This window comes from Bubalus bubalis, chromosome 12, assembly GCF_019923935.1.
Source record: "Bubalus bubalis isolate 160015118507 breed Murrah chromosome 12, NDDB_SH_1, whole genome shotgun sequence".
NCBI classification, from domain to species: domain Eukaryota; kingdom Metazoa; phylum Chordata; class Mammalia; order Artiodactyla; family Bovidae; genus Bubalus; species Bubalus bubalis.
Window position 1 is genome coordinate 14846331 of NC_059168.1, and position 12515 is coordinate 14858845.

General features: G+C 36.0%; 1 protein-coding gene across 8 annotated transcripts in view; it reads left to right on the plus strand.

The window, feature by feature from the left end:
• The window catches only part of BIRC6 (baculoviral IAP repeat containing 6), a 212862-nt gene that overhangs the window by 38910 nt on the left and 161437 nt on the right, over positions 1-12515 (plus strand). For all 8 annotated transcript variants that reach the window (XM_025260851.3, XM_025260853.3, XM_025260852.3 and 5 more), the window contains exons 4-8: positions 402-595; positions 4082-4193; positions 6073-6155; positions 7740-7962; positions 8044-8204. In XM_025260851.3, the coding sequence (XP_025116636.3) occupies positions 402-595; positions 4082-4193; positions 6073-6155; positions 7740-7962; positions 8044-8204 (773 nt within the window). The remainder of the gene's footprint in view (positions 1-401; positions 596-4081; positions 4194-6072; positions 6156-7739; positions 7963-8043; positions 8205-12515) is intronic.

Here is a 12515-nt window from a genome sequence, read left to right on the forward strand (position 1 = left end):
CACAGCATTTCCGTTCCCTAGTGCACAGTGACTATAGTGAATGTCCTCAGGTGCCTTTGAGGAAGGCTTGGGGTGTGATTTACAGTGGAGAGTTGGGGCATCATTGTGGGATCCTTTCTCAAGGGGATTTGGCCTCCCTTCCAACCAAAAGGCTCTGAATCTGTGAACAGATTACGTCTAGAAACAAAGTAAGAGTTCTCTCATCTGGGTCTAAACATTCTTTTTCAGGATGGTTAATTTCATTTTTTATGTAATAGCAGGTTCTTACTTTGAATTATAAGTTAATGGAGTAAACTGACTTGAGACTATAAATAGTTATTTATCTTATAGTGTATAAATCAGTATTTTGGTAGAAACTGTTGAGTATGTTCTCTTCTGCTTACACTCCTGTTTTCTTTCAGTGGGCCACAGTTACATTTCATCTTCCTCATCATGTGTTGAAGTCCATTGCCAGTGCCATTGTGAATGAACTTAAGAAAATCAATCAAAATGTTGCTGCCTTACCTGTGGCTTCCTCAGTGATGGACAGATTGTCTTACCTCTTACCTAGTGCGCGTCCAGAACTTGGGGTGGGGCCAGGCCGTTCTGTGGACAGGTATGAACTTGCTTATAAAGAGATGTGACAGTAACATTGAATTGATTAGTGTTTTGATTAACAGAATAACTGTAAATTTGATTATGATTTTAAATATTTTTGAAAATCACTCAGATTTTTATTTTGATCAAAAAACTGAAATGAAGTAAACTACTCCTTGAATTGCTATTGTTAAACAATTTCTTTTGGTGCCTGGAAAGTGTTTAAGAGGATTATGAAGCTATATTTTTTTAAATTCTAGGTTTGTAATTGCTTAGTAAACATTTGAGTTGTTAATATTATAATTATTCAATATGTAATATATATTATATATATAATTCAATATATAAGAATTATTTTGCCGTGATGAATTTTGTGACCTTTGGCATAAATTTTGGTAAATTAAAACACCGTCCCAGAATTTGAATATAAGAGCCATATATTATTTCCTACTTAAAAAATGGACAGAGTTAAGGATGTCCCTGGTGGCCTAGGGGCTATGACTCCGAGCTCCCCCTGCAAGGGGCCTAGGTTTGATCCCTTTTGTGGGGGATCTAAACTTCACAAGCCACAACTGAGAGTTTGCTTGCCGCAGCTACAGACCCTGCCTGCCGCAACGAAGACCCAGCGCAGCCAAATAGATGAATATTCTTAAAGAGTGGGCAGAGCTAAAAAAGCACTAAGGGCAATTTTGTGGGCTTTTTGTCTGTTTTGTTTTTCTAGGGCAGTTTTGAATTAAGGTTTTTATGCTGCCTGCTCTGGATTTAAAGTGTTTAAGAAAGTTATACCTCAGTCATTATTTTCTTCAATAGAGATTTCTTGGGAGTTCTGCTTTATAGAAAACTTAAAATCATTAGTGCATTCATTGAAAAATTTAAGTGATTTTTATTTGAGATAATATTTATCAGTACTGAAGTTTAGAAACATTTTGCTGAGTTACTACATTTAGTGATTTTGTGAAGTTCACATTTGCCTTCCCATGTAGCATTTTAATGGCAACCCACTCCAGTGTTCTTGCCTGGAGAATCCCAGGGATGGGGAAGCCTGGTGGGCTACCGTCTGTGGGGTTGCACAGAGTCGGACACAACTGAAGTGACTTAGCGGTAGCAGTAGCAGCAGTAACATTTTACATTTTCACTTTTTCATTGAATGTGAATTGATCTGCTCATGTTGTTTTCTGAAGTACATTTATAAAGAGTACGTGCTGATGTAACAAAAATATTAGTGAATGAGTTAACCTTTAACTTCCGTTATCTTAAATATAGCTCTTTTTTTTTTTTTTTTTTTTTAATTGGCTGTTCCACATGGCTTGTGGGATACTAGTTCTCCAACCAGGGATTGAATCCAGGCTCTCACCACCTAAACTGTGGAGTTCCAGCCACTGGACCACCAGGGAATTCCCATATTCTCTTATATTAGTTTGCAGTATTTTTTAGTTTATCCTTTTGTAAACCGAAACTGCTTAATCAGTTGCCCTTTTTTTGTTAAGTGGTTTCTTTTATTATGTAAGTAACTTCTATTGGTTGTTAACATTTGGGAAGTATTTTTATATTCCATAGTAACCCTGCTGTCTCTAACTTTTGGGCAAAATGTGGAGACTGCCCTTTTTAATCTTAACTGTCATGTGATATGTCTTTGGCTATCATTATAATATTCTTTGCAATATGTCTGGAGAAGAGGAAAAAAGGAAGGATATGTACTTAGAATCAGTGTTTCTGGTCTGAGAGCCCTGCCTATCTTTAGATTATAATTTCAGAGCTATTTTCTTTGCAATCAGTAGGAGACTTTCTAAAGAAATCAGTGTAAGCTGTGGTGAATGGTTTGTTTTAGAAAATGCATTCATTAGATGGGATTTTCAGTGTTTCTGGAGGTGTTAAAATGTCTCAAAGTACTAATTTTGATGTAGTCTGTGGTTTTTATTTCATTAAATACGATTCTAGGAACGCTTATGAAAACCTTGAACTCTGAGGTCTGTTGGAGGTTTGAGTAAGGTTCTGCTGCTGCTGCTGCTGCTAAGTCGCTTCAGTCGTGTCCGACTCTATGTGACCCCATAGACAGCAGCCCGCCAGACTCCCCATCCCTGGGATTCTTCAGGCAAGAACACTGGAGTGGGTTGCCATTTCCTTCTCCAATGCATGAAAGTGAAAAGTGAAAGTGAAGCTGCTGAGTCGTGTCCGACTCTTCTCGACCCCCTGGACTGCAGCCCACCAGGCTCCTCTGCCCATGGGATTTTCCAGGCAAGAGTACTGGAGTGGGGTGCCATTGCCTTCTCCGGAGTAAGGGTCTACACCAATACTGGAATATCTTTATAAAACAGACGATCAAAATTAGAAAAAGTCCACACAGCTTCAAATAAGAAAGGACCAAGTATGTAAAGTTCCTTTTCCTACCACAGAAGAGAAACTGATTCAATAAAAGAAAGTGGTAAAATTCATCACTATAAGACCAGAAAAATACTTTTCTTTAAATTCTTCCCTTAAATTAGTACATAGTTTCCTGTAATACTGCTAATGAGATTTAGGTTTAACTCATAGTTGTGTCCTGATTTGGAAAAAAAAAAAATAATTGCTTGATCAGGCTACAGACATCTTCATGTTTTCAGACAGAAAATCTGTCCACTTTTTCTAATTTTGATAGTCTGTTTTAAAAAGATATTCTGGTATTGTTGTTGCAGGTTCAGTCTCAGTGAGCTAATTATGTTAATGAAAACGTGAAGATTTCATTTTTTTTATAATCCCCTGTAAGTATAGATTTCCTGGAAAAGGATTTCTCTGGAGAAAGAACATAAAAATTGCTTTCTACCTAAAAAAACCTTAAACTAGAATATACTTTTTCAATATGATTGGGGTAAAACTACTGTTCCTTTGGCTGTGGTTTTATCCATTTATGCAAAATTTGTCACTTATGAAAGCATAGGGTTCTGTGCCTCTACATTTTCAGATTCTCTGCTCTTTGATTGCTATTATGCAACGTTGGTTAATTTAGTCTACCCATGGAATTATCTGTTGTAGCTGTCTTATCCGGAGAAGGCAATGGCACCCCACTCCAGTACTCTTGCCTGGAAAATCCCATGGGCAGAGGACCCTGGTAGGCTGCAGTCCAGGGGGTCGCGAAGAGTCGGACACAACTGAGCAACTTCACTTTCACTTTTCACTTTCACGCACTGGAGAAGGAAATGGCAACCCACTCCAGTGTTCTTGCCTGGAGAATCCCAGGGACGGGGGAGCCTGTTGGGCTGCCGTCTATGGGGTCGCACAGAGTCAGACACGACTGAAGCAACTTAGCAGCAGCAGCAGCAGCAGCCATCTTATCATGTTTCTTTTTCCCTATTCTGTTCGTGGGAAATTCCTAAAACTTATTTCAAATTTATAAAACAAATTTGAACTTTGTCATTAAACATTCTCAGTTTTTGTTGATAATCCGGTAAGCTTTTTTTTCAGTGGTGAGTAACAGTGTCACTGTAATTTGATGCCTAACTTTGTTTACATAAAGTATGTTTACTTTTAGATCATTGATGTATAGTGAAGCTAACAGACGGGAGACGTTTACCTCATGGCCTCATGTAGGGTACAGATGGGCACAGCCAGATCCCATGGCTCAAGCTGGATTTTATCATCAGGTAAATAAGGCTGTCGAAAAATCTTTTTCAATGTGAATTTGTAGCCTTTAGTAAGACCGTCAACATTTAATACTTTTTCAGACGTATGTATTATTTTATGTACATGGCTCCGTGCTTGTCTGTCTGTAATGTGAGTTTTGTTCTTACACCTTTCTTTGATCATAATACTAACTGGCTATTTCCTATATCACATACTGTGTATGAAAGGTGAAAAGGTTAAAAAAAGAATAATAACTGAGTTAATGCCTTATAACTATTTTCTTACAGATTACATATTAATATAATATTTAATCTGTTTTTATATATAATCATCAGCAGACAGGCAGTATTCTCCAGATTTGTGTCTCGAGAGGTGTTCTCTCTAGGTGTGTGTTTTTCAGTTTTGACTTACGCATTCGTGACAGAGGAGTATATATGTTAAGATAGTGCGATAATAGCAGTACATGGGAGTTACTCTTGACATTTTAATTGTATTGGAATACGGATTACCCATGTGTCAGACAGCTTTGGAAGCAGCCTTGCAGGTAGTGCAGTGTACCTTGAATACGTATGTATGAAAGAAATGTAGAAAGAGAAATAATTCAGGGAAAGAGTCATAATTTTATGTAGGAAAAGAAGGTGTACAGTGTAAGGATGAGTGTGAGAAAAAGACATGAGAATGGGACGTTATAGAAAACTTCACGGAGCCAGTCAAGTAAAAGAGCAAGTTAAGAAAAATGAGTTTAGATTGGCATAATAAACCATTTAAAGGAAGCGTCAACTGAGTAGTGTTTACTGGCTCACCAGTGGTTTTCCATTGCTAAAGAAGCTAAGAAATTAATAATTACATGTCAGTTTACATAAGACATGCTTATTTAATTTTGGAACTAAATTAAACTTTGGATACATGAAGTTATTGTCATAAAGAATATTAAGAATAATTATTCCTTCATTATCTTAAAGGGTTCTTGGAGTACCTTAAACTCAGAAAACCAAGATATTTGAAGATTTGATTCAAAGTCCGTCAGATTTCCAGTTAAAGATAGATGTGTTTGGAGACTGGCTAGTATTAGAATTATTGAAATTATTTCACTAAATTAAGGATTGAATAAGGACTATTTTTCCTAATAATTTATCTTCTTCCTTATTTTTTGGTATTGTTCCATATAACAGCCTCTGTTAAGTGACACCTTGATATTTTTTCCATTTAGCTGTTTTTCATTGTATTCCATTTTTTTCAAAGAGAGCAAATCATAGGTTTTCTAGAATCTTCTACCTGTATTCGGGGCTGATAAGTCTCAGTCTTCTAAAAAATATATTTACACTTTAAGATATAGTAAGCATGAAGTAGAGTAAGTACTCAGAAATATTAATTTTAGTTTTCAAAGGTATATTTTAGTTCAGGTTTTGATTTTATATGTGTGTGTGTGTGTGTGTGTGTGTGATTTTGTCCTGTCTTACTTAAAGAATGTTACATGAATTATGTTCACTTTATTTTTTATTAAACATAAAAATTATGTTTACCCTTGCTTATGTAGTAGCATAGAATTCAGTTTTTCAAAATAAATCTGTTAGACTATTTCCTCTTGTACACTTAACTATGTTTAAAATACTTTAGCAATACAATTACAAGATGCTGGACCAGAGATTGAGGCTGTGTGTCCGCATATTTGATTCAGTGGTCGTTTGCTGATGAAACACAATTTTTCAAACAAAGCAGCAAATATATAAACATTTGGGGATTAAAAATATATTGTTGAAGCCTAATATTAGTAGTATAGGCTAATTTTCTTTTCCTCAATATGGAATTTTACCTAAAATTATGAACTTATTTAGAAGAATTTTTATTAAGCTGTTTTAATATTGATGGGCCTTTTCTGTTTTCCTTACACATTTGCAGCCTGCCTCATCTGGAGATGACAGAGCCATGTGTTTCACTTGCAGTGTATGTCTCGTTTGCTGGGAACCTACTGATGAACCTTGGTGAGTCTTGATTTTTCTGAGCTTAATAGGCTAAGTGCTTCTATATTTTATGTTTCTGATCTGTATATTAATACTCTTGCCATTTGTCATCTCTATTTTTGCCTCTGTTCTAAGAGAATGAGGTAATGCTGTCTGTGCTCTGTCATATCACTTGGCATACAGGATCTCTAAGGTCTTTGATTTCCCAAGGTCTGTACATATTAGAAGTGCCAAAGAATGGAAGTGTACTCTGACTGAAAACTAGAAGGCTATGACAAAATAAATTTTAAAAGCATGATTAAATTTAGCAGTTCAGCCTGTTCTTTTGTGGGGAGCTCATCAATAGGGAGTCCATGGAAGGAGTGCCTTATGATATACATTTCTAATTTTAAAGTAATTCTAGGGAGTCTGTTCTGGTGTATAAAATTTGAGAACTTGGTTAAACATTAGAGATCATGTATTGGAACCTCACTTTTACGTAACTACCCTGAGGCCCTACTAATAGAAATAGTAATAATAGCAAACATTTGTATAATGCGTTTTATCAGGTACCATCTTATGCACAACACGAATGGTCACTGTAGTGAAAAACTGGGAAATCTTACACGCCTTTTGGGAGGGGACTAGAGAAATAAAATATATTCATATAATTGACTGATCCAACAGTTAAAGGGATAAACAGTTCTCTATTAATCATCATCAGTGCATTATTATGTCAAGAAAGCTGTTGTAGAATGAACTGTATAATAAGCTGTTTATTTAAAGAAAACTCTGTTTATTTTGTATGTATATATATGGGTATAAGTTTATAAAAATATTTTAGGAGTATAATAGTGGCTATCTGGAGGTGGGATCGGAGATTACTGGGGTTGGGTATTAGGCTTGATGTGTGTCTTTTGCTATATTTTAGATAGTCAAATGTCACTTATTAAAATAAAATTTTAATTAAAAAGTTAAAACTCAGGTGAAATTAGAAAGAGGAAAAATAAGGTTTAGTTGTGACGGGATCCATTTCAAATGTCATGTGCCTGGAGATGCCATGTAAAAGCATTTATGTTAGACACCTTGCTGTACTACAAATTGTCCAGGATTTATATATGGATGTAGATAAGTTGTAGGTGCAGTGTTGTTAAAGTGAGTGGTTAATATGTTAGTGATCTTAGTAAAATGGAAAGTTTTGGTATTTGAGTCTTTAATTAAAGAATGTTGTTGTTGTTCAGTTGCTGTCATGTCTGTCTGACTCTTTGTGACCCCGTGAACTTTAGTACACTAAGCTTCTGTGTCCTCCACTATTTCCCTGAGGTTGCTCAAATTCATGTTAAGTCGGTGATGCTATCTAACCGTCTTATCATCTGCTACCCTCTTTTGCCTTCAGTCTTTCCCAGCATCAAGGTCTTTTCCAATGAGTGGTTGGCTCTTTGTATCAAGTGGGGCCGGAGTATTGGAGCTTAAGCTTCATCAACAGTCCTTTCAGTGAATATGCAGGGTTAAATTATTTGTTTTTGTTTTCTTTTTAAGAAAAAATATCATAGAGTTCTCTTTTAGCGTTACAGACTTAACAGCTTAGTTGCTTAGTAAACTTTCCCTTTTTTAATTTGTGTGAAGGTCTGAACACGAGAGACATTCCCCAAACTGCCCGTTTGTGAAAGGTGAGCATACACAGAATGTACCGTTGTCGGTCACTCTTGCAACAAGTCCTGCACAGTTTCCTTGCACGGATGGAACTGACCGAATATCTTGCTTTGGGTCCGGGAGCTGCCCTCATTTTTTAGCTGCTGCAACAAAACGAGGAAAGATCTGTATATGGGATGTTTCCAAACTTATGAAGGTATGTTTTAATTTTGAAGGAACAAAATAGTAACTGAAAAAAAATCAGTTGTAAATTTAGGCTTTTCATTTATTTGTTTAGGTGCACTTAAAGTTTGAAATTAATGCGTATGATCCAGCAATTGTACAACAGCTTATTCTGTCGGGAGAACCAAGCTCGGCAGTTGAATCCAGGAGACCAACTTTGGCATGGCTGGAAGACTCCTCTAGTTGCTCAGATATACCAAAGTTGGAAGGAGATAGGTGTGTAAATTTGTTTTAATAATATTTATGGAAATTAATTGTTTTCTCTTCCTAAAGTGTATATTCTCTTAATTCTAATAAAAGAGACAGAAGGCATTTGATCAAGAGATTAGAGAGTCACTGTTTGGTTAGAAATCCAAAAGAAACAGTATAATTCCTGAAATAAATTTTCATTCACCAACACCATAGTCTGTAAAACATATTTTATTTTCTGTCTCAATCCATACCAATGGAATAATCACTCCATTGAAATATAAATTCTAAATAATGAAATCCTTGGATTAGACTTGTAACTTCACCTTCTACTAATTCTTTTCATAGAGCCGTTGAATCATTTGGTTCATTTCTCCTTTTTTCATTAGCACCTAAAATATAGAAATGGTAATCAATAGTGAAATAACCTGTGGTTAGGCTAGATAATCTAATTTTTATTTAAATGTATTAGTAGTCAGCAGTGAGTTGAGGTACAATAATCATTGTACAATAATCATTGCCAGTGAAAGATTCTGGTAGACTTGTGCTGGATTCTCTTCCATTCAGCCTTTCTAGAGCTTCCTGATTTCTGTGGCTGTATTTGATCTGTGCAGGGGAGAGAGAATCAGAGTGTAATCCCACGTCACCTAGTTGTCTCCCAAGAGGCGCTGCACTTGTAACTCTGAACTGGGTTGGATTATAGAGCAACATTTGTGATGGTCCCATGGAGGCAGAATGAAAGGTTCCATAAGCCACTCAGCTGGTCTTCAGCAATAGCAGCTACCACTTTGTAAGACTCTGAAGGCAGTAATGTGAAATGGAGCCTGTGTAACTGTGATCAGATGTCTTGTTTGGAGATCTATCATTTCACTTGCAGGGCTTCTTGTGTTACTGATGTGTGATTGGTGTTATACCACAGTGATTTAATCATTTTACCTCACTGTTTGTTTGGTAGTGAAACTTTACTAATGGAGATTTTTTTCATTATTTAATGGAAAATTCACTGCATATTAAATGTCTAGTCCCTGTTGCTAATAGTATGTGGAAATTATGGGTCTGTAAATGAATGTGGTCTGAGCTCTGGAACAGGCTGAATTAAAGCATCATGGTGTTCTCAGTTATTTCAAGTCCCTGTGAGAGCTTAATGAGAAAGCACTTGACCCATTGTTGTCTTGAGTTTGACCATATTTGCCAATAGAACTGAAAATGAATCCTGCTTGATCTCTGATTTTCTTAGAAATTAGTGGAAAAGTAGTCATAGAAGATAATGAACTTGGTATGTCCTGAACACACTGACTTAATTAGAACTTTTGACTCCAGAGTTTTGTAATTTGAGGATTAAAATTTGAATCAAGATGTACTTTTAAGGTTATACAGATACACACACAAACCTTGGTAAAGTGTTTCACGTTTTAGGTAAACATATACCCAGTATTTCTGGTGGACAGGAGCTAGTGTGTTGGGACTGAGATATAAATCCCTCTGCCTGCCTTTTTAAGAGACTTAAAATCTTTTTGGGTAGAAGGTTACAAAGATTACTCTGGTGGTTGGAGGAAGCTGAAGAGGTGGAGCTTCAAGACCTTTATCCCTGCTTTCTCTCCTCCAGGGTTAGCAGGATTCCTGTTGGATTGGTATTGGATATAATGAATCAAACCACTTCTGCCTCTGAGGCACAAGATATAGTATATATATAATAGCATATTTTATTTTAAAATATACTGTGTTTCATTAGCTTGAGAAATAGTACATTAACTGAATTAAGTTAAAGCTTAATCAAGAAGTTTAAAGTATTACAGTATAGCTTGCTTATAAATTGTTTTTTGTCTGTTTCTACTTAGTAGGTAACATCTGTCTTAGTTCTGAATTTATTTAAGGAATATTTCGGATGTGTTTAATTTAATTAATATATTTTTAATTTATTTGGTTGCATCGAGTCATAGTTGTGGTGTGCAGCCTGTCTAGTTGTGGGTGCATGGGCTTAATTGCCCAGTTCCCTAACAAGGGATTGAAGTGGAGAACCCTGCATTGGAAGGCGGATTCCTAACCACTGAATCACCAGAGAAGTCCCAAGGACACATTTAATTTTAACGAATTAACATTTTGTCTAGATGCCTCATTTGTATGTTATGTTTTTCAAATTGGCAAAAATTTACTGAGTTAACTCTAAAGTTGCTTATATTGTTGTATATCTTAGTTATATACCAAAACTAAGATAAATCTGTACTGTTAGCACATATAATCTTAACTAAGCATTTTAAACTTATTCATATATTTTTTTGCATGTTTATTACTTTGCAAAAGGTTTTATTTCATGTAAAAGACTTTAGTAAATTTAGTGTCTATTATGTAAGTATAGTTGACTCTTGAACAGCATGAGTTCAGTGTTGAACTGTGTGAGTCCAGTTATTTTTTAAAGTGAATACTACACAAACTATGGTTAGTTGTATCTGTAGATGCAGAACCATGGATGCAAAACGCCAACTATTGTAAGTTATACACAGAATTTCCACTGCAGGGAGGCCTGGTACATCTAACCTGTGTGTTGTTTAATGGTCAGCTATAAATGCATGCTTATTGTAGAAATGTTGGAGAATACATGGAAGTAAATTGAATGGAGTCTCCATTTTCATACCATCAAGTCATGTTAACCTTTAGCTGTGTAGTTTTTTTTTAATCCATGTGATTAAAAGAAATTTATTGATGCATCATTACCTATCATAAGATTCACCCTTTTAAGTGTACAGTTTAGTTGTTTTACTCATGAGTTTATCACATGGCAGTATGAGTGTTTTTCTGTAAAATATATTTTTCAAAATACTATTTTGAAAACTTTCACAATAAAGCCTTTTTTTTTTTTGGTGGTTTAATTAAGGCAATTATCTGGCAACCCTTTGTAACATTCTTAGTAACTTCAGAACACCTAAATTCTGTCTTTAAAATATACTGCTACTAGATTATCTTTTATCTAAGTGTAGATGGGTAATAATTTGACTATTTTTCTTGATGCAGAAATTCTCAAAATCTACTGTGTTTTCTTGGTTTGGACTTCTTTATTTTGGATAAATTCCCAGTCATTAATATTTCCTCTTAAGATTTATTTTTCCAAGCATCTTTATTATTTTTCTGAGACTAGCCATTTAGTATTTGAATAGCTTAAGGCTAACATAGGAGCTTATCTTTTTCACATCCTTTTTAAAAATTTTTAAGTTATAGCATGAAATTGGTTATGCTACTTACTACCAGTTGAAAAAAACACAGAAATTCTGTCAAAAATATCTAAGCAACTCTCTCTCCACCCCAGTTTCAGATGTTACTTTAAGCATTTGTAAGGGAGATTGCCAGGTTATATTTTATATAAAATAGCATTATAAATGCCTAGTTCTTTCAGAGGAGAAGGCGATGGCACCCCACTCTAGTACTCTTGCCTGGAAAACCCCATGGACGGAGGAGCCTGGTGGGCTGCATGCAGTCTGTGGGGTCACTAAGAGTCAGACATGACTGAGCGACTTCACTTTCACTTTTCCCTTTCATGCATTGGAGAAGGAAATGGCAACCCACTCCAGTGTTCTTGCCTGAGAATCGCAGGGACGGGGAAGCCTGGTGGGCTGCCGTCTATGGGGTTGCATAGAGTCAGACACGACTGAAGTGACTTAGCAGCAGCAGCAGGAGCAGCAGCAGTTCTTTCAGATGGATGTGCAGCCTGTTGTTTCAAAAAGGGAGAATTACTTTTCCTTCCTGTGAACTGCATCTTTTAATTTTTGTAGTTTATCAAAATTTTAGAACTACTATAAACGTGCTGATTGTTCATTCAGACACAGCCTAATGTTGTGCTGGAGTGCTCTGTAATTATATCTTTTTTTCTTATCTGCTAACAGTGGAGACTGAGAATAAAATTGGGTGCAAAGAGAGAGGCTAGCAATTTCTTGGCTACTTGAATGAAAGCAAAAGAGCAGCTATTGTCTTATTGTCTTGACTCTTAAGTTGTAGTAGTTTTCCTGCGTGTCAAGGATTTCTTAACAGCCCCTCCCAAACAAGCAAAAAATAAATAAAACCAAGAGCAAAACATAAATGGGGAATGCGTGTTTCTGTGAAAACACTTCTATACACACATATTTACCCAGCTGTTCTAATTGGTTTTAAGGTATAACTTTCCTGAATTCAGGAGTAGAATACTAAGTCACTTCAGTCATGTCTGACTCTGTGACCCTCTGGACTGTAGCGCATAAGGCTCCTCTATCCATGGGATTCTCCAGGCAAGAATAATGGAGTGGTTTGCCATGCCCAACTCCAGGGGGTCTTCCTGACTCAGGGATCAAACCTGTGTCACTTCTGTTTTCC